General features: G+C 39.8%; 2 protein-coding genes across 2 annotated transcripts; both read left to right on the top strand.

Annotated features, from left to right (window-relative positions):
* Positions 1 to 14,330: 14,330 nt before the first annotated feature.
* Positions 14,331 to 16,222, top strand: LOC146484359 (uncharacterized). The gene is made up of 2 exons (XM_085104847.1): positions 14,331 to 15,862; positions 15,946 to 16,222. Exons 1-2 carry the CDS (start codon positions 14,331 to 14,333, stop codon positions 16,220 to 16,222), a joined length of 1,809 nt encoding a protein of 602 aa, XP_084960973.1.
* Positions 16,223 to 17,035: 813 nt separating this feature from the next.
* Positions 17,036 to 17,779, top strand: LOC146484360 (uncharacterized). The gene has a single exon (XM_085104849.1). It carries the CDS (start codon positions 17,036 to 17,038, stop codon positions 17,777 to 17,779), a length of 744 nt encoding a protein of 247 aa, XP_084960975.1.
* Positions 17,780 to 20,650: the final 2,871 nt, after the last annotated feature.

Genomic DNA, 20,650 nt, shown 5'->3' on the forward strand with positions numbered 1-20,650 from the left:
AAAACGAGCTCACTTAAATACATTAGATCCTCGATGCATTGCCACTGTCGCCTCAAGCTGATGGCAGAAAAGAGAATCATTGAGACCGAACTTGAACAGCTTAAGCCGCAAGAGAGCCCCGAACAAAAAACGCAGACTTTGACACCCCCAGAGCTCTTCCCTTCACCCATGCAAGAAAGTTCCCGTGGAATTCTAATGCCGTCATGCACCTGTGCAAGCTGGATCAAATTGTATGTTGCTCATGCACAACAATGTTCACCTTCAGAACAACAACAACGTCTGGGCTAGTTTTGAAAGCCAACCAAATGAGGCGAAAAAAGCCCCGCAAGTCTGTAATCAGCCGAATTCGTATCTTCAGAAGTGGGAAACAAAACTTATGGAAGACAACTTACTTTTGAACACGCAAATACAAAGTGCACGTGATTTACTGACGAAGAAAACACAAGCCTTCGAAAATTATGAAAATGGTGCCACAAGGTGGCAAAGGCTTTGTGTTGTTTGTCACACTGCGGGGCACAACAAGAGCAAATGCAGCAATAGCCCATGTAGAGGGATTGCCTTCTGCAACAACTGTGATAAACATCTCGAAGTGAAAGCACAGATTCAGGATCTCTACAAAGTCCTGAAAGAATTGGAGAAAAAGAATTAAAAATCAAAAATGAATTTGACACATTCAAGTCGGCACAAGAAAGAGCGATGCAAAATCACATTAGATATGTTGACAGGAGCGCTCTGGATAAGAATCTCATGGTCCTTAAGGAGGCCTTAGGTAACAAGATTGTGTTAGATGAAAGGATGGATTGGGAACTGCCGTATATAACTGAATGATATAAGAGATCAAATGTGGACATTTTTTCTCCCTAGCACTGAGTCAAGACTAACGTTATGAACAAATCAGTCTGTTGTGCGTGTTAGCTAGTTTGATATCCCGCAATCATTGCTTGTAAATTATATACACTCAGTATCATTAAAATAATGTATTAACACTGTTCAGTTTGCAACACCGTTTCGTAACGCAGAAAATAATTCTGTTCAAATTCTGTTTTTGGTCATTTAGTAGATGCATGTTGTTACATTTCAGGAATAGATCAAGGAAGTCTCTCAAATAAATAATTTCATTGTTATTATCGTTATTGGTCTTCTAGTTATTTACTTTGTTCCGCAAGAGTCCAAATACTGATGTTTAGTCCCTTTATTTTCCAGCATCATGGGCGGCCAATCGATAAACATATTTGCATTGCCAGTCTGTTTTAGCCTTCAAAATTTTCGGTCTTTCTTTTGATTAATATATTCACATTTTGTCCGATTTAGTTTTCCTGATGCTAAATACCCAGCCGCCATCTGGTAAATAATTGTTTGTCACTTCGTTGATCTCGTAAAAATACTTTAAAATTTTACCATCATTGTGATTGGTCTGAAATGAAGGAACTCCAATTCTTTTGTTCCAAACCCGTCTTGTGATTGGCAGGAAAACTTTGGGTGGCCCTGGTTGAGTTTGTTGCACTGTAAGAGGTTTGGGATGATTTTTAAAATCTAGCTATTCCAGCTGTTGACACAGAAATCACGCACAGTCAAGACACCAACTCATTTCCATTGGCTTTGCATCGTTTCATCGCAAGGAGTGGGAAAGTGGAGGTGATTCACTCCAACAACAGGACAAACTTCACAGGCGTCGATCGAGAGCTGCACAATGCTATTTTGGGGACGAAAGCATGAGCAAATCCATAGCTTTTTGCTTCAGAAGAACATCAAATAGTGCTGCACCCCCCCCCCCCCCCATGGTTCTAACGTCAGTGGCATCTGGGAGAGATGCATTTGGATTTTTGGTGGGGACATCATGGCGGCATGTGGTTAAACTCCACGCGTCTCCGTCTGATTTCCCGTTCCTCACCCTTCTTCGAACTCGCTTTGAGTTGAGAGCAACTCCCTATAGATGAGATCCAAGACAAATAGGTTCTTGATGCGTTCAAAGAACGAACAAAAAAACAAACAGAAAGCACTAAAATTTGAAGATATTGATTTGGACGTCTATCGGACCTCAGCACGCTGCGCCACCTTCACCACTTCGGAAGAGCGAATCTTCCACTGGATAAGGACAAAAGTTAACAGATTCCTTTGTCTGCATCCAGCAACAAGAAATTCAAGACACCGATAATATCCCAGATGATGAATCCTTGCTAGAAAACCTTAGCGATGCCCTTGGCTCTCTACCGTGCAAGAAAACCAAACCAAAAGTGAAGAAAGCCACCCAAACAAATGAAGGTAACAATCAGGATCCAGGGAACGCAAGTACTTCGGCCTCTTTTGTCACACCGCTTAACCGGAAACGTCGAAATTCTTTGAACTCAATGTGTGGCCTTTCCGTAAGAGAAAGTCACACGTTTGCTCAAATGAAATCAGTTGTCAGTTACCTTGAAGCCCAGATAACAGAAATTAACTCCCTCCTAAAATCACAATCATATGAAAGCATCTTTGACAATAAGATCTCTGATCTACGAGATAAGATAATGCAATTCGACCACTCATTTGAAGTCAACTTTCAAGCCTTGACTGCGCGGGTTGCCGAGTTAGAATTGCAAAATGACAACATCAAATCGGAAAACAACAAACTAAAATCTGAAGTTAAGCATCTTAAAGGAAAACTAAAATCAGTTGAACATACATGGAGTTTCAACGAGGAACTAACCCAACCTGGAGTGCAAGATAATCATCGTAATCCAGATAAAGCACAGAACGACACAGAGTTTACTTTCCCCGCTTAAGTTCCAGCCCATAATAGATTTTCCGCCCTTCAGGAAAATACGCAATCTAAAAACACAACAACTCCTGATACAAGTACAAGTAATAAGTCTGAAGATAACATATCTATGAACTTTATTGACGATACAAGTCCAGCTGTGAGAACACCAGAAATCAATTCAACCATCAGCGATGACATCATTTTACTCATTGACTCAAATGGAAAATACATTAACACTGATCAATTCAGCTCAAACAAACAAACCTGCCAAATGTTCTGCCCAACAATTCCTTCAGTTATCAAAACACTCACCGAATCCACTCTTGGCCAGCCAAGTCACATCATCATACATGTTGGAACGAACGATATTGAACACGCTTTACCTTATTCATGTCTTCCTAATTTTCAGAACTTGATCCAAATTGCATCGCAAAAATATCTGACCTCCAAAATACTAATCTCGTCACTACTCAAGCGCACTAATGATATTGATATTTACACATCTGAATTCAACTCTAAGCTTGGCTCACTTCGCATACCATTTCCCAACGTTCGTTAATGACAATATTTCAGCCAACTTTCTCCACGATAATACACATCTAAAAAGACGCAAAATTGGATTGCTGCTTGCAAATCTGAAAGATGTTATCTTCAATAGATCAAGACCCAAAACAAGATCAGCTAGACACACCTTAAACACAAACTTGACCCAGCAAACTATAGGGGCATTTGTATAAATAGTTGTTTACGAAAACTTTTTACTTCTGTCCTTAATACCAGACTGAAAAACAACATACTCAAACTCAAATTGCTTTTTTAACCAAACCATCGTATATCCGATCACATCTTTACCCCAAGAACTTTGATTGATAAATACGTTAACCATGTCGCAAAAGGTATATTGTACACCTGTTTTATTGATTTTAAGAAAGCTTCTGATTCAGTTTGGCATGACGGTCTATTCTACAAACTCCTTCAATACAACATTGGGGGTAAATTTTATGATTTGATTAAAAATCTTTACTCTAAAACCAAATGTTCAATCAAAATCTCTGATAAAAGAACAGAATTCTTTAATTATTGTAAAGGTGTTAGGCAAGGTTGTATCCTCTTTCCCATGTTGTTTAATTTATACCTAAATGAAATCCCTTTTTTACTTGACCGTGAAGGCACAGATCCTATAGTTTTACCAAATGGATCCCTCCTAAATTGTTTACTCTATGCCGATGACTGCAAAAGCAACTCTCTATTCTCTCAGAATATTGTGATCATTGGCTACTATCTATAAATCCAAAGAAAACATAAGTTATGATATTTCAGAAGAAATATAGGAAATCAATCATTCATAAACATTGTTTTCAGATTAATAAACACAGCATTGAAATTGTAAGCAATTACATTTATCTAGGAATAAACTTTTCTTCTAACGGAAACTTTAAAACTTGTAATGTTGGTGCATTATATCGGCCACAGCAGGGAAGGGGGTCATTTGTCAACACAAGTAAATTGCCAAGGCAGTTAAATTAAAAACAATACTTATGCAAGAACAGTGTATGTTGAAAAAGTTTCAACTTTACTTTTAGCTGTGCATACCCTCGTCCCTCATACACTGTATCGTTTCCCTGCATTCCTCATTTCACATCCTTATCCCTGCTCCGGTCCAATTTTGTAGACACAGCCCTCTTTCCCCCAAACAGTAAGTAATGGACTTACCTCGCCTGTTCCTATGTGGGTGTCTTGGCCATGCAACAAAATTAAACTGAGATGAAACTTGCCTCCCACAACGTTTCTGGATGCAGTCTTTGTAATTATACAATGTCTTGCATTTTGGGCAGACAACACATTGGGCCATTCCATTTTATATCCGCACCCCCCCCCCCCTATTGAGGTTAAGGGAAATCCGAGGGGGGGGGGGTTTCGTAAAGATCAGAAAATCCTGGGGGGGGGAGGTCATCATAGGCAACAAGTTAAAAGGGAGGAATAGTAACAAATGGTACCTAACAGAAAAAAGGCAAGACTGTTTACACGTTGTTTTCTTTGAGACTGAGACTAGAGCCCCTGATAATTAAACAAAACTGCTTCGATTAGTTGTTCATATGCACTTACACATACAATACACTGGCGTATCTCTGACTATCATGGATTTACAAGAACTTTTCTGGTTACCTCTGAAGAGAACACGAAATTCACGTTTGACAGTGCGAGCGATTCTTCAAAGAAATGCTTCTGAGAGAATGTACCGAATTAGGAGAAAAACAAGGCTTACGGCTCTCCTATTAACAGCCCTTGTATCGCACTTTAAAGTCAAAAAGAGCCTGTGACGTACGCTAAACAACTGACGTGGAGTACTACAGGCTCAGAAAAAACGTAACAGAACGGTTCCCAAAAAAGGGCGAGCGTTTACACGCTGAAAAGAAAACAAAAATGTGGTTACAGAACCGTTTTTTATCGGTTCCATTCCGAAAGGGGTCTATTCGGGTCAAGTACCGTTTACTCGTAAAATTTTTTCGGAGCCGTTCGTCTTTTTATCTGAGTCATTCCAATTTTTTTGGTCATGTAAATGGGCCTTTAGGTGAAGCCAGGTGATTGTGGGCCCAGTCATATCTCACCACGCAATTGCACTGAAAGATTTCAGCCTTCTTTTGTAAATTTCTTGAATATATTTGTGACTATGCAGTTTTGTTTTAACAAAGATTATTTAGATGATACAATAATGTTTAACTATTGCATTTTTAAGCTATCCATTGATTTATTTAATGCTCTATACTCGTTGCGTTAATGTGAATTAAAAACGAAATAAAATTACGTCTGGAGATTATTCGTGTCATCGACTAACATAACGTAAGAAGCAAAACATCAGTGGTCCTTGATTGTCCCGACTCTGACTTGTTTAACATATTTAAAATAATGAGTTCCAAAGCCTGCCAAGTTATATTTCATACGCCGGTCAACACTAAATCTAATGATTAATTCGTATACAATTTGGCATGAAAACATCAACATGCAAAGGTCTTGTAGGTCCCATGCCAAAGTGTATACAATTAGAATGCAAAATTTACAATTGATTTTGTCCTAAAAGCTTTACTACAGGGAATGTTTGAAATGAAAAAGCCGTGTCATGTTATTTCAGACGATTTCACACTTACAAACTGAAACAAGAAAAAAGTTAATGTAGTTGAAAGAAAACATCGAGGGTCAAACTTGTAAGGCTTGCTTTTCTTAAAATCCAGCGATAAAAGGTATGGCCACTTGTTAAGTCATATTTACGTTGTTGGTTGCACTGAGGTCCAAGCAAACATTGCCGGGTTGCATTTGAAGCTCATACAAATAGAAGCCGAGTAAATTCTCACTGTAAAATAATAACATGACTTTAGCCCCTTCTAATTATCCATTTTATATTTACTATGGACTATCAATAAAATCTGCATTTGTATTTATTAAAAATTCTTAAAAATAGTGTAATGAATAAGAAACCTACCAACCTGATCCTAACCTTTTGTTTATACGAGGTTGTAATTATCTGAATATTAATTTGTTTCAAACCGATCTAACTGTTGAACTCCTCAAAGGTAGGAAAAGCTAAGTTAAAAGCATTCGCTTACAATTCAGAAATTTTTTCTGATTCTGTGTCTTTCATTTTCAAAAGCTCAAGAAGTTGTTGTTTTCTTACTGACAAAATGTTTCTCAGAGCATCGAGGGTTTTGGTCAATTCCCTGCAGTGGCATTGATGTGCATCTTTTTGCTCTTGCATTTCCTTCTTCAGTGATTCAAACTCTCCGCTTCCTCTCTTTTTTGCATTTTGCAGTTGAAGACTCAAGTGCTTCAGTGTGTCGCTACTGCTCTCCACTATACCCTTGGCCATTTCCAAACGTTTCATGTTTCGCTCTATTGTTGCCTGCTTGGCTTTACTTTTCGATGCCATATGCTCTTCCATATTGGGATGTTTCTTAAGGAAATCTTCTAGGCTTCTTTTGTTTCCTTTTGCTCTTCGAGCATTTTTGCCGCCTTGAACAGCCTCCACTGTTCGTGTAATGCTTGGTCTAGTTCCTCCCCCTTTAACATGTCATATGCTGGATCTTCGCATAACTTCTTGGCTTTTTCGTTCCACCATGTCTTCCTTTCTTTTTCATTGCCTGACGATCTTGCTATGTCTTGTTCGAAAAAGATGTGCACTCCTTTTCTAACTGCCCCAGAAGCGTAGCGAGCTGTTGGTGAACTTTTCGCACCAAATACTTTAGTAGGCGTTGATTGTAGGGTTCGCTTACCACCTGGTGCTGCGCTGTGGTCTCGCTTTCGTCAATATCCGCAGCCTTCCGCTTCAAACTGCTCCTTTCATCCACGTTTTCCCAAATCACCAATTTCTCGTCCTGAGGGGCTTCATTCAAGGTGATCTTACACTCTTGCACTCTGCTTATTGGTGACCCCCATGAAGAAATGAAATGGAAATCTTCTGGCACCAGCTCACTGACCTCTTCCTGAATTTGTTTTCTTATTCCGTCAAGTGTAGCATCCATGTCAAGCACTAAAATAACTGCCAAAATAGCACCGCTCTCCAATTCGACTTTAATCGGCTTCATTTTCACCAGATTTACTCAGCTGTATCTCTTCGAGCAGATAGTTGGATCTGTACAGGCCCGCAAATGATCCCCAGACCGGAAATGATCCCCAAATTAAACCGCAAATGATCCCTGGACGGGAAATGATCCCCAGATTGGACTGCAAATGATCCCCGATCGCCTCATCATAAATATAGAATGGAATGAAATGAAAATTTGGACAGTGGATTTCAACTTTATACACAACAATTCTTTTTTTCTTATTAACACCAGTTGTTATATTTAAAAATTTTGAACTATCTTATATTATGTTAAATTAAATATTATATTAAACTATCTGCATGCAAATTTCACAACTTTAAAACTTATAATGAAGCAGCTCAGTGCAACAAAACAATTTAGTTTTAAACTGGAACATACATGCCTGTGTACATAATTTACGTACACCATTACAACACCTAAAATGTACTTGAATTGTATGAAATTTTTCATCAGTTTTCAAATGGGCGAACAATACGAAACAAATTTTGACAGTGCAACTCAAAAATACTTCACTGGAAAAGGCCAACTTATAATTACTTGAATGGGAAAGCCTCTTCAGAGGGTACCACAATTCCGCACGCACTGATGTAGTGAGCTTTCCCCGAAGAAACCCAGCCACTCTCATCCCGAATGCATTCACTTTAGAAAATTCGTGAATCATAGTGGGTGGAAGACGCACCCTCGACGGATGTCCCCGGATTACTCGTGAGTGAGGTGACTATGTTGGCTTATCAGGTCTGGTGAACATTTTCTATATTCCGGTTGCTGTGGCGTCTGGCTAAGGAGAAGGCTTATCTATAATCTACCCAAGTAACCATAGATAAGAAGAAGCCGATTTGGACAGCATTCCTTTGGTGAGCCATGAAGCCCATCAAAGCAACTTCCATAGCCTTCAGCAAATGGACACAAAAATAACAGATGTACTCGAAGAATTAAAATCGAAGTATGGAGAAGGGCGAATTACTGTAGGTCAAATTTGTCTTAAATGCGGAAAAAATTGACAGCTATTCCCTAGGCGTCTCTGAGGGGGACAATGGTCTTCTTCAGATCTAAGCCGACGACAGTATGTTTAGTAAAAAAAAATATATTAAAGGACTGAGAGTCCAATCAGCAGCAAAACGAAAACGAAAGACAAAATCAACATATTACACGATTAAGTATTGGACGACCGAGGCTAAAAAGTTATGCTTAAGACTAAGATCCGATTAAGAACAAAGGCGACGTTAGTGGGTGAGATTTGACCGCCATCTGAGGCGCATTGACCGATTCTCCTTCCTTTTTCGAAAAACAAAAAAACCAAAAAAATTTAGCGAAAGTCTTAACTGACCCGCTCTTTAGTTTTTTAATTTGGAAGAGTTTCGTACAATTCTTGCACATTTTAGGCATTGTAATGGTACAAGTAAATCATATACATGCATGTTACAGTTTATAGGTAAATTGTTCTGTTGTACTGTGCTGCCATATTATAATTTTTAAAGATGTGAAATTTGCATGCAGATAGTTTAAATATAACGACTAGTGTTAATAAGAAAAAAAATTGTTGTGTGTAAAGTTGATATCCACTGTCCAAATTTGAGTCCATTCCCTTCTATATTTATGGTGAGGCAATCGGGGATCATTTGCGGTCCAATCTGGGGATCATTTCCGGTCTGGGGATCATTTGCGGGCCTGTACAGATCGATTAATAACCACACAGCTTTCGCCCACCACTCTACAACAAACAATTTGTCACTGCAATAGTAGTTGTGTGAGAGCAGAACAGCATGACTTCCGCCAGTAGCAATTGTAAATGTTTTTCATCAACTACCTACACATCACTTCACCCCATTTGTGACAAGCTCAAATAGTGGCTAAGAAGGAGCGTTCTCTGTACATGGTACAAAATTTACATTTTTTTACCGAACTCTTCAAAGGATAACACCCATGATATTATAAAAGAAGGTACTCACTTTCTTGGCCTAGGCAGTCCCCACAAAGAATAAACCTCTGGCACCTAGGGTAATGATTCACTCAAAACACCTCATTTTTATTTCACATTATTTTATTTTCTATCATCAACAAAAGGAGACAACATTTTTGTCAAAGTAAATTTTAACTCAGCTTTGAGTATAGTGTTAGCGGCTATTTATTATTCCAATTTGTTTTTAGAAAAGAAGATTAATGTCCCCCTGGTACCAAAAGGCTATTTGTATATGTGTAAACGTGAGCAGGCCAAACGCCACAAGTGTTGTTTGTCGTGGCACACAGGCGGGTAGTTCCGGTGATAAATGGTGTCAATATTACAACCCATTCAGTTTTCAAGTTGTGGGGTCTTGCATATATTTTGAATTAGGAAATAACCCGGATATACAAAACAGTAACAAACAATTACTGCCACATTTATTCAGTAAACAATGTAACTGTTAAATCTCGAGTTGACATATGCGCTTTTTTGATTTAACAGCATACTCCAAACAATAATCAAAGTGGATAAATGTGCACATGTGTTGTAGATAAGTCCGTCTCTCTAGAGTTGTATTTTTAAGTCAATATTTGGTTTCACGGATCTTCTTCATCTCTTCTTCCACCCAGTCATCAAAATTAAATTCTTCACTGTCATCTTCCATAGTCTCAAATTCCAAGGAGCATTCGGCTCCCTCTGGCGCTTGCTTGGACCTTCCTGCTTTCATTTGGGATGTTATGATCGCAATCTTCTAGCATACCTGTGTTGAAACGTTTGCCTCCAAATGAGTCGAACTGATTTTGCAAATTTTCAACTTTGCTTTGGACCACTACCTGTTCTGTGTTGTTTACTTCACAAGTACTCCTTTCCATTTTCTGCTTTGTGATATCCGGTTTGGACTTGTTGGAATCTCTTCGATCGTAAACCTCCTCTTCAGGATCGCTATCAAAAGTACTTTTAGGCTCACGGTGCTTGCGGCGAACACTTATGGGTCTTCTGTTGGGCAGTTGTTTCATCCTCAAAAAGCTTTTAGTTGATCTGTTCATATTTCAGGACTTCTGTTTCTGATAAATCACAATTCCAATTTTGATAGACCCAGATAAACTTGTACGTGATCGACGCTCGCATGAGGGGTCTGCTTTTTTATCAGAATTTCTTCACTGCTCTTCTTTAACCGCTTTGAGGCCCCCCACTTTGCGGTTGTGATTATGAACGTAAATTGGGTTTAATTTTTTGGTCTTTTTGATCCCTAAGTCAAGAAAACTGTTCAGTATGAAAACTGTTATAGATCGAAAAGCGAGCCGCTGTGAACTGAAAGACACATTCAGAGCAATTCCACCCTACCTGGTGGGAATGTAGCAAACATCTTAACGACCCCGCCCTGAGTATTAAAAATTGTTGAAAAAGATGGAACGACTGCCCGACGAACTCCTTCTTCGAATCTTTTCATTTATAACTTTTTCGCAGAGGATAATTTTGCCAGTCGTGTCATGGAGGTGGTTGATAATTCGTTGCTTCGCACAATCACCATCAGAAGAGCCATTTGTGAAGATGACAAGCTACAAGCTTATTTCACTGCATCAAGGAGATTGACCGAAGTTGACTTGTTTTCCTGCCACTTCCTTAATGGATCATGCATCTTAAATGCTGGACTGACCAGGTCAAGAATAATGAATTTAACAGGAACTGCTGTGACAGACTTGACTTTGGCGAAAATTCTTCAGGAAACCAAAGAGTTAACAGAGCTCCATCTGGCAGGAACCCCCATAAGCGATAAATCCCTTTCTCACATCATTGCTTTACCTAAACTCAAATACATCTCTGTACCTCCTGAAAATGCCCATGGGTTTAGTAGAAGTTCGGCATTAGCAATTGTGGGAAATTGTGCCACATTAAGAACACTGGACTACCAAGAGGGATACTTTTTTGAGACAGAGGAATTACACAGGATTGTGGAGAGCAACCCACTACTGACTGGCTTACTCATCCCATACGCCTTCGTTGACGACCCTACTCTAATGTTTATCTTGGAATCCCTCACAAAACTAGCCTACATTACGTTTGTGAAACAGAGGTGACACAAAATTGTGTGAGGATGGTAAAGTCCAGGAAATCCAGTTTGAAGAAATGTTATAATGTCAACCACACCCCATGAAAGCTGGATCCAAAAAAACTGAAAAACAATATCGCAATATTAATTTAAAATCGAATTTTTAATGCCATGTTTTTAACATTGTTTGTATGTATTTTTGTTTTTGTTTTGGCCACATACAGAGTATGGCAGCATGTAACCGTTTACAGCCACAATTTTTTGGTATGATATAACTTAACTTTTCCAAAATCAACGAAACGTGATCAATAGCCGTAGTCGAAGCATCTTTTTGTCAGACAGCTTTATTTCGGAAACATTAAAAAATTAGTACATTTTTGCGCTTATGCTATTTTCCTTATATGTAGCCTTTTATCACAAGCCGAAGAGAACACGGCAGTAGCCTGTTCTTGTCTCTATCATACGGTAATAAAATGACAAACAAAGTATGTTTTCATTTAATCGAGTTAAATTTAATTTGTGTTTACATGTTGCGACACTTCCAGAATTAATTTGACGTACAAGGCGTAAAAAAGAAAACGCGCCGAGTTCTATTTAAAACACTGTCAACCAGGTTGGGCCACTCATAGGGAACCGATTAGTTGTTGTCTTCAAAGGATACCATCTTTGTGAAAATGTCGTCCATTGACATTACATTGGAAAGCAGAGTGAGTCTAGCATTTATTGTGTTAGAACACATTGATTCTATGTTAATAGACATATGTAAAAAGATAAGATAAGAGGTTGATGAGCTTGTTCCACGTGAATTTTGCTTCATTTCCATATAGGGGCCACCAATAAGCGAAGTGCAGGGGGCCAAGATGACCGTAAGAGATGCCCTTCATGACGGAAAAACGCTGGTTATTCACAGTTACGACAGAAAGCAGGATCAGAAGAGAAAGGCCGGTGAATTCGTTGAAGGCAATAAGGCGAACAAATATGGGGCAACATCTACAGAAACAAGACAAGAGGCTAAAAACCCGGCGCAAAAAACGTTGAACAAATATTTTAATATTCCCTCGAGTATGAGCACCTTTAACAACTCAGAAAATTCTGCTATCTCATTCCGTGAGAAAGTCAGTGATCGTGAGCAGAAAACCGAGCAAAACCAAACTGTTAAAAAGGGGTTATCCCTTGTTTTTCCAACAGAAAAATACTTGTGTTCACCGATGATGAAATTTCCAACCAACCATCCTGGCTAGAGAGAAAGGCGGAAACCCTGGAATTTAAAATTTCAGGAATTAAATAATTGTAAGCAATACACCACATATGACAATGAAGAATTGCTTGGCATCGTTGATACGGATCGGACCTTTAGAAAGGCACGACTTCTTCAAATCCGAGCAGATGAACTGCAAGTCATGCAAGATAGCCTAGAAACTGTTTACCACGATTGGCATCCTCCACCTCCACCAAAAACAATTTCTGGAAATTATGAGGTGATATCTAAGCTACTGGTATACATTGAAAATGAAAATAGCAAATTATTCTCAGTAACTTCTGAGACAATCAGGGACCAAACAAAAAAAAGATTGCATAACTATTTGCATGACTTAAAACGCACCAGTGACACACTTTTCAAGGCCCTAAATATACAGGAAGCCAGTTTGAGAAAATTCAAAGCTAAACAACTGGAAGAGGAGCCATCTGACAGTGCCGTTTTATCAGTTGAGAAAGAAAATGAAATAGCCTCAAACATGTTTTCGAAGCGCGAAGATAACTAGCCACCAAACATTAGACATCAAAATATGATTTTAAGTAAACAAAAAGGCTCATTCTTGTAAATGGTATTACTTTGATTATTCGATTTTTTTCCCAGATATTTCTTTGTTGTCTTTTCTATTACTGTTATCGCCATCGCCGTCAGACTTAATTTTGATTGTTTACATCTTAATGACATTTCGTATAATCAGACATGACGTTGTTTTTTTGTTTTTTGTACGCGGATGAGAGCACATGGCATGGTTTTTTGGAGAAATGTACTACGGGTTGAAAGTTTTTTACAGCTGGTGTAAAAATGCTTGTAGTCAATAAAAAGTCATCAAAAAGTTACCTGGGGTAAGAGATTTGGATTTGGGAGCCGCGGGAACATTTTTCTGGTCCTAAACGAACCGGATAAGACGAGTGAATCGAAGAATTTGTTATGGAATCAACCAATATGACCGATGGGGGTCTGCATTTGGAAGTGCGTGGAGCTATGAATACACAAATTGTTATCCTGAGAAACAAGCGAGCGTCTGTGAAGCGACGAATTACGAATACCATAAAGAAATTGAACAGTTCTATCGAGCAATTTGGAAGTAAGGCCATTATCCGTGGATATGTTCATATTCTGGAATAATGTATGAACGAACTGGTCCAGTACGAAGCTGAGAGAGTTAGATTTGAAGCCGAAGAAAGGAGAAAAACTCAAGAAGCCGAAGACTAGGCTGCACGCCTTGCAACCAAAGCTGAAATCCTTGAAAAGTCAGCAAACACTGTTAAGTATGATCACTAGTCTTTATCTAATTGATTGCTTGATTTTGAGGATGATTCTTTGGAAATAATTCCTTCTTCTACTGCTGAACAGTGTATGCTCTCTCAACCACCCCCTGGTCTTGTGAAACAAGCACAAACAAGTTGTGGAACTGTGTTGTCAACTAATAACACCTCGTGTACTGTTACATCATCCCCATCGTTTCAACAACCAAAGTTTAGTATTCCATTTGTTGGTCCTTTGAGTAAGTCAAGGCCTGCAAAGGTGTTACAGTCACGGATTGGAGATTTGCCTAATTCATGTTCTCAGCCTGACATTACACCAGTTATAGCTGACCAAAAACAAGTGATTTATGGTTATTCTACACGTGATTGTCTTCCCAAGCTACAGCTTAGCAAGTTTAATGGAGATCCCTTGCATTGGTCTGACTGGTCATCAATGTTTAAATCAACTGTTCATGATGCTAATCTCTCCCTTATGGAAAGATGCAACATCTTCAGAACTCTGTGGTCGGTAAAGCTAAGTCTGCAATTGAAGGGTATGGTTACAGTGGAGATTCTTACTACGAGGCACTGAAGGAATTGGAAAGCAGGTTTGGAAAACCCTCTCTTGTTGTAAAAGTCAAGCTGGACAGATTGAAAAAAACTGCACGACTACAGAATGACAAACCCCATGAAGTGAGGAATCTATCAGATGTGGTGTCAACCACTGTGTGGACTTTCAAGAGGTTTGAATACGAGAATGATCTAGCAGCTGAAGCTAACCTTTCTCTTGCAGTGGATAAGCTGTCCCCAGATCTCAGAGTTAAATGGAAAGACTACATCAAGGCTGCAAACCAGCAGCGACCGACCCTGGTTGACTTGTGCAACTGGTTGAAAGGGCAGGCAGAGATCTATGATGATTGCTATACACGGATATCAAGCCCTAAGTACCCATTTCAGCCCTTTAAGAACAAATTTCGGTCAGGTATTCCCAGTGGAGGAACTGAAAGGCAGAGCACTTTCTCTGGTAATTATTCATCTCATCAGAAGCCTACAAAATTGTGCCTTTTGAGAGACGGACAGCAACATAACTTATCTGATTGTTCCAAATTCAAAGCTATGATTGTTGGGGAACGTCTCAGTGAAGTTCAGAAACATAAGTTGTGTTTTTGTTGCCTTCAATCTGGGCATTGGCTCAACAACTGTCCTAATAGGAAGCAGTGTGGTGTCAATGGATGTACACGACCTCACAATGCATTATTGCACCCTATAAGGAGCGTCAGTCTCTTGGGAAGCAGTGATTCCGTGGCAGCAACCTCATCCAGTGAACATTCTAGCGCATCTCATAGAAACAGAGACTCAGTTTTGTTACAAGTGGTACCTGTAACACTTTATGGTCCAAAGGCATACTTCAACATGTATGCAATGTTAGACACTGGAAGCACATGCAGTTTGCTGTTAGCAGATATTGCCCGTAGCCTTGGTTTGGATGGTCCGTTAGAAAGCGTGTTGTTATATGGAATTCAGAAAACATCAGAACTGTTGACAAGGCGTGCAAGTTTACAAGTCAGTCCATTGAACGACCTTGGTAATCAATTTGATGTGAATGGAGTCCTGGTAGTTGATCGCCTGAATGTACCTGAAAGAAAGGTGGAACTCAAGGAGTTACAGGAGAAATGGCCACACCTGTTTGACTTAGAGTTGACTGAAGTTGCTGGAACACAGGTCACTCTACTTCTAGGCAGTGATGTCCCAGAGCTTATTGTGCCACTGGAAACCCGAAGTGGACCGAAAGGGTCACCAGTTGGAATTCGTACTGAACTTGGGTGGGCTATTACTGGCCGCCTACCTGGTTATATTCAAGACAGTGAGTCAGTTTGTAAAGTTCATGTGGTGACTGCGGATGAAGAGCTCCATGAAACAGTGAAATCTTGGTGGCGGACTGAGAACTTTGGTTGCCGCTATGACTATGATACCCAACATTCAGTTGAGGATGCAAATGTCATGAAGTTTCTGAATGAGATGGTCGATATGAGGTTCCATTGATTTGGAAAGATCAGAACACCAAACTCCCTGACAACCGCATTGTGGCAGTCCATCGTCTTAATGTTTTGGAAAGGAGACTCCAACGTGATCCTGAGTTAGCAGCTTCCTATGAGAAAACCATCAGCTCGGACTTGGAGAAATGGTACATCAAGAAGCTGACTAAGGAAGAAGCAAATGCACCTGTGAAGCACAAATGGTACCCGCCTCATCACCCTGTTCTAAATCCCAGTAAACCTGAAAAGGTTAGACGAGTATGTGATGCTGCTGCTAAGTTTCAAGGCTCATCACTAAACAGTCATCTTCTGAGTGGTCCAGACTTGATGAACAATCTTGTGGGAATTTTCATGTGATTTCGAGAGGATCGGATTGCAATTTCTGGAGACATCGAAGCAATGTTTAATCAAGTTGCTGTCCCGCCAGAGGATCAAGTTGCCCTTCGTTTTCTGTGGCGTCAATCACCTGGATCTGAAGCAGAAGTCTATCAATACCAGCGTCACATCTTTGGAGCCAAGTGTGCACCAACTATGCACTTCTTAGAAGTGCAGAAGAAAATAAACTGCAGTTTCCAACTGCTGCCCTTGCAGCAATTCTGGATCCGCAAGGCTCAAGCAGAGTCCTTTCCCCAAGAAGTTGCCACTCTTAAGAAAATTCTACCCATTTCAAGCAAGAGCAAATTGGTTTCTCTTTCACCCTTCTTGGACAAAGAAGGAATGGTTCGTGTTGGTGGTCAGATTGAGAGACCCAATATACCATATTCTGGCCGCCACCCTTTGGTGTTGTCACCTGAGCATGAGCTGAGCCGTCTTATTGTCATAAACTGCCATGAGAAGCTTAAACATGAAGGCCTTGGACATGTCTGAAACGAATTAAGACAACAGTACTGGATTTTGCGCTGCCATGCAACAGTACGAAAGATTTTATATCAGTGTTCTTATTGCAGAAGGCGAAGAGCAAAACCAGAAGCACCATTGACGGCTGGCCTTCCATCTGATCGTCTACAAGTTGCACCGGCATTCTCGAAAGTTGGTGTAGATTTCTTTGGTCCACTGAAAGTGAAGCATCTCAGGAAGGAAGAAAAGAGATATGGTTGCCTCTTTACTTGTCTCTTGACAAGAGGTGTGCATTTGGAAGTTGCGCACTCTTTGTTTACTGACTCTTTCATCATGTGTCTTCGACGGTTTATAGCAAGACGAGAAACGGTCATCTACTCTGACAATGGAACAAACTTCGTGGGAGCCCGCCGCAAGTTAAAAGAATGCCTTTGTGAGTGGAATCAAGATCGAATTGCAAATACACTGAGCCAAGAAGGAATTCAGTGGGTATTTAATCCACCCGCCGCACCCCATATGGGGGGAATATGGGAGCGTTTGGTGAGGTCTTGTAAGAAAGCCCTTGATGCTGTCCTGCGGAATCAAGTCCTCACGGATGAAGTATTAGTGACCGCCATTACTGAAGTTGAGTGGCTAGTCAACAGTCGTCCTTTGACTGAAGTGAGCTCTGATGTGGGGGATCTTGAAGCGCTGACTCCGAATCATTTTATTATTGGTAGAGCATCTGCTAATCTGCCACCTGGTATTTTTGCTGATAAAGAGATATCGTCTCAGAAGCGTTGGCGTCAGGCACAAGTTATCACCACCCACCTCTGGAATCGTCGGTTGCGAGAGTATCTGCCTGGTTTAGCTGTTCACAAGAAGTGGTTTCAACCTATGGCGAGTGTTAAGATTGGTGATTTGGTGCTTGTGGTAGACTATGGAAGCCCGAGAGGCCCCTGGCCTCTTGGCAGAATCGTGAGAGTTTTCCCTGGCCATGACATTGTAGTGAGATCAGCTGAAGTGAAGACCAAGTTTGGTTTGATGAAGCGTCCTGTTGTGAAACTAGCCCTCCTAGAAGAGTGTTCGCCCATTTAACTCAGCCGAACACAGGGGGGAGGATGTTACCGCCATAAAATCGTCAGACTTTATTTTGATTGCTTACATCTTAATGATATTTCGTGTAATCGGACATGACGTTGTTTTTTTGTTTTTTTGTACCCGGATGAGAGCACATGGCATGGTTTTTTGGAGAAATGTACTAGGGGTTGAAAGTTTTTTACAGCTGGTGTAAAAATGCTTGTAGTCATTAAAAAGTCATCAAAATGTTACCCGAGGTAACAGATTTGGATTTGGGAGCTGCGAGAACAACTACAATGTTGAAAGCATTAAATGAGCGCGGTTTATCGATGGGAGCCTGTTTTACTTCAAAAAGTAGAAAATCCGCAGAATTTTGTTTTCCACACAGTTTTTGCCCCGCTTCCGGTTTGTCACCCTTTATAGTGTTGGCAGCAGTCTGAATCTTCTGATGGATTCCGTCTATTATCCGCATTGGCGGACAAAACCGTTATTGTGCTGGACGAGATCCAAGGGCAGATTTTTTTTGTCGGTACCATTTTTGTCTTAGTTTAATGGTTGTATCAGCATTGGCAAAAATTTCTTAAGTTCCTTTTCATTTTCCTTTTCATTTGCTTTTATGGACCTTAGGTGATTTTATAAAATAAGGAACACTACTCCATTGTCATATTGCCTGGGAAGGTATGGTCGTCGTATTCCAGCACTTTACAGATTTGGTCTACTCATCATTGAAGCCGGGCCAGAAAACTTTTCCATTAGATTCAAGTTCCAACAGTCAGGATTCAGCTGGCTAGCTGTTTCATGATCCAAAGAGAAAATTTCAACATTTTCGGAATGTTCAGTTTCCCAACCAGATACATTACCCAAGCGCTAATGGCTTTTATGACAAATGAATGACAAGTCACACTTGGGCAAAGTTTTCATCTTCGACGACCAAAAAACCATAGAAAATTTAAAACCGCAACCGGAAAGTAACTCGCGTCCGGCACTGCCTGAGTAGAAAAGTATCAATGGTGACTACTAAAGTAGACAAGATATACTTTTATCTACCAAGAAAATCCCTTAAAAAAATGCGCCTGTTGCAGCATTGCTGATTTAACTGTCACAGTGAAACTTCTGCTTTTCATTCAGTTAAATCAGCAGTATAGAGTGTGTGCACGACGGCCATGTTAGAGGACCAAAAAAAATACAATGATTTTCCTTTGGGAAATACAGTAGAACCGCGCTAACTTGAACTCTGAAGAGAAACGAAAATCTATTCGAGTTAGCGGGGTTTCGAGTTATCGAGGTTGATTCAAATATTCAATTTTTTAGGTTAATTTAAAGTTTATTGATTTTCAGCACTTCGGTATACAATGTAGTGCAAATTACGGATATTAAATTTATTTCAAGAAAAAAAAAATACATTTTAAACAACTGTAACGATAAACTGCAACAACTGTAAATGTAACTGTACGTAACGTTGTTACTGGTCCTTATTGTTCAGTGGTGATTGTATTTTAGAACCAAAAAAAGAAAGCAGCCTCTACTGTCGCTGGGAGCTCCTGAAGTTTCGCTCTGCTAATGCCTCTATTTTCTGACGAACTCTCCAGCTTAAATGCCTAATCTTTTTTTTACAGACATTTTAATGGATACTTTTTTAATGCACTGTACACTGTAGCACTGTTTCTTTCAAGTGTTGTGACAGAAAATACACCGCATCCGGTATGACTCTTATGATCACACGTTCTTGTTCTAGTGTTAGAGTTCGATCACACAATACGAAAAGCTAATGGGATATGTCAATTGGCCTTCCTGTGGAGTTATAAGAACCAGAAATTCGAGTTATCAGGGTAAACTTTGGTCAAGGGAAGCGAAAATCTGTTCGAGTTAGCAGGGTTTTCGAGTTGTCGGGGTTCGAGTTATCCAGGTAAAAATGACTGAAAAGTTAGTTCAAATCCAAGGGAATTGAGACTGTTCGAGTTAGCGGGGTTGTTTGAGTTATAGGGGTTTGAGTTAGCGGGGTTCTACTGTATAATCTATTTTTATGCAAACATCTATTGTTTTAGTCCTCCAAAATGGCCGCCGTGCACACACTCTATTCTTTGTATTTCGTATGATGTCTGCCGAAAGAACTGCTTTGACTGCCGCTCTTATAAGAACCATTTTGTCAGCAGTCCCTATGCAGATTTGTCCGTTTGAGTTGAGATGTGTTAAACCATCCATTCTACAGCGTTCTAGTACTACAAGTGTGGTGATGACAGAAAATTTGTCAAAATAAACAACTTTTTTGCTTGCGCATTATGGATTTGTCATTTTTCACTTGACTGTGTTAACAAGCGTGGTGACACTCCGAAAAAGAGTCAACACAAATTAACCAGCAGTGTCAAAATCAAAGACAACATGCCCAACTTAATCTCTCTCAATAGGCTTTCGCTTCATTAGTAAATCGGCGGTCCAAATATTTTAAAGAAAAAACCAGTTTTAGTAAAATTATCAAGACTACTGAGCAAAATTAAACTATCTCCGCAATGGACTTTTGCTCAATTGGAACAAATGAATATTATTTTCATAGAACCGCAAACATCCTGCCTATTTCCCGCCACAAACCAGTGTCGCGCAAGACAAGAACATCAAAATACAATCAAGACAAAAATTATGTCATTTTGGGCACTATGTTGCGAAAGTGAAATGCCGGCAAATATCAGTATATTTTATTACTTTAGCGTGTATTCACTAACCCACCTTCGCGAGGGTTTTCATCTGCAAGACACTGAAAAACCAAACCACAATAAATTGCTTCTTGTTGCAGTTGTTTAAAATATGGTTCCCCCTGGGGAAAATTAGCAACTTAGCGAAACCCCAACCAGAAGGAAAACGTTTAGTAAAACGTGTAGGGTCACACTGGTGGGG

This window comes from Pavona decussata, unplaced genomic scaffold (genome assembly GCF_977016875.1).
Source record: "Pavona decussata unplaced genomic scaffold, jaPavDecu1.1 SCAFFOLD_34, whole genome shotgun sequence".
In the NCBI taxonomy this organism is placed as follows: Eukaryota; Metazoa; Cnidaria; class Anthozoa; order Scleractinia; family Agariciidae; genus Pavona; species Pavona decussata.

What these genes read in the sequence shown, in the direction of transcription:
- LOC146484359 (XM_085104847.1), top strand. Translation starts at nt 14,331, where the DNA reads ATGCAACATCTTCAGAACTCTGTGGTCGGTAAAGCTAAGTCTGCAATT. An exon ending in AATGAGATGGTCGATATGAG is followed by an intron (nt 15,863 to 15,945) that starts GTTCCATTGATT and finishes TGTTTTGGAAAG; the next exon opens with GAGACTCCAACGTGATCCTG.
- LOC146484360 (XM_085104849.1), top strand. Translation starts at nt 17,036, where the DNA reads ATGTGTCTTCGACGGTTTATAGCAAGACGAGAAACGGTCATCTACTCT.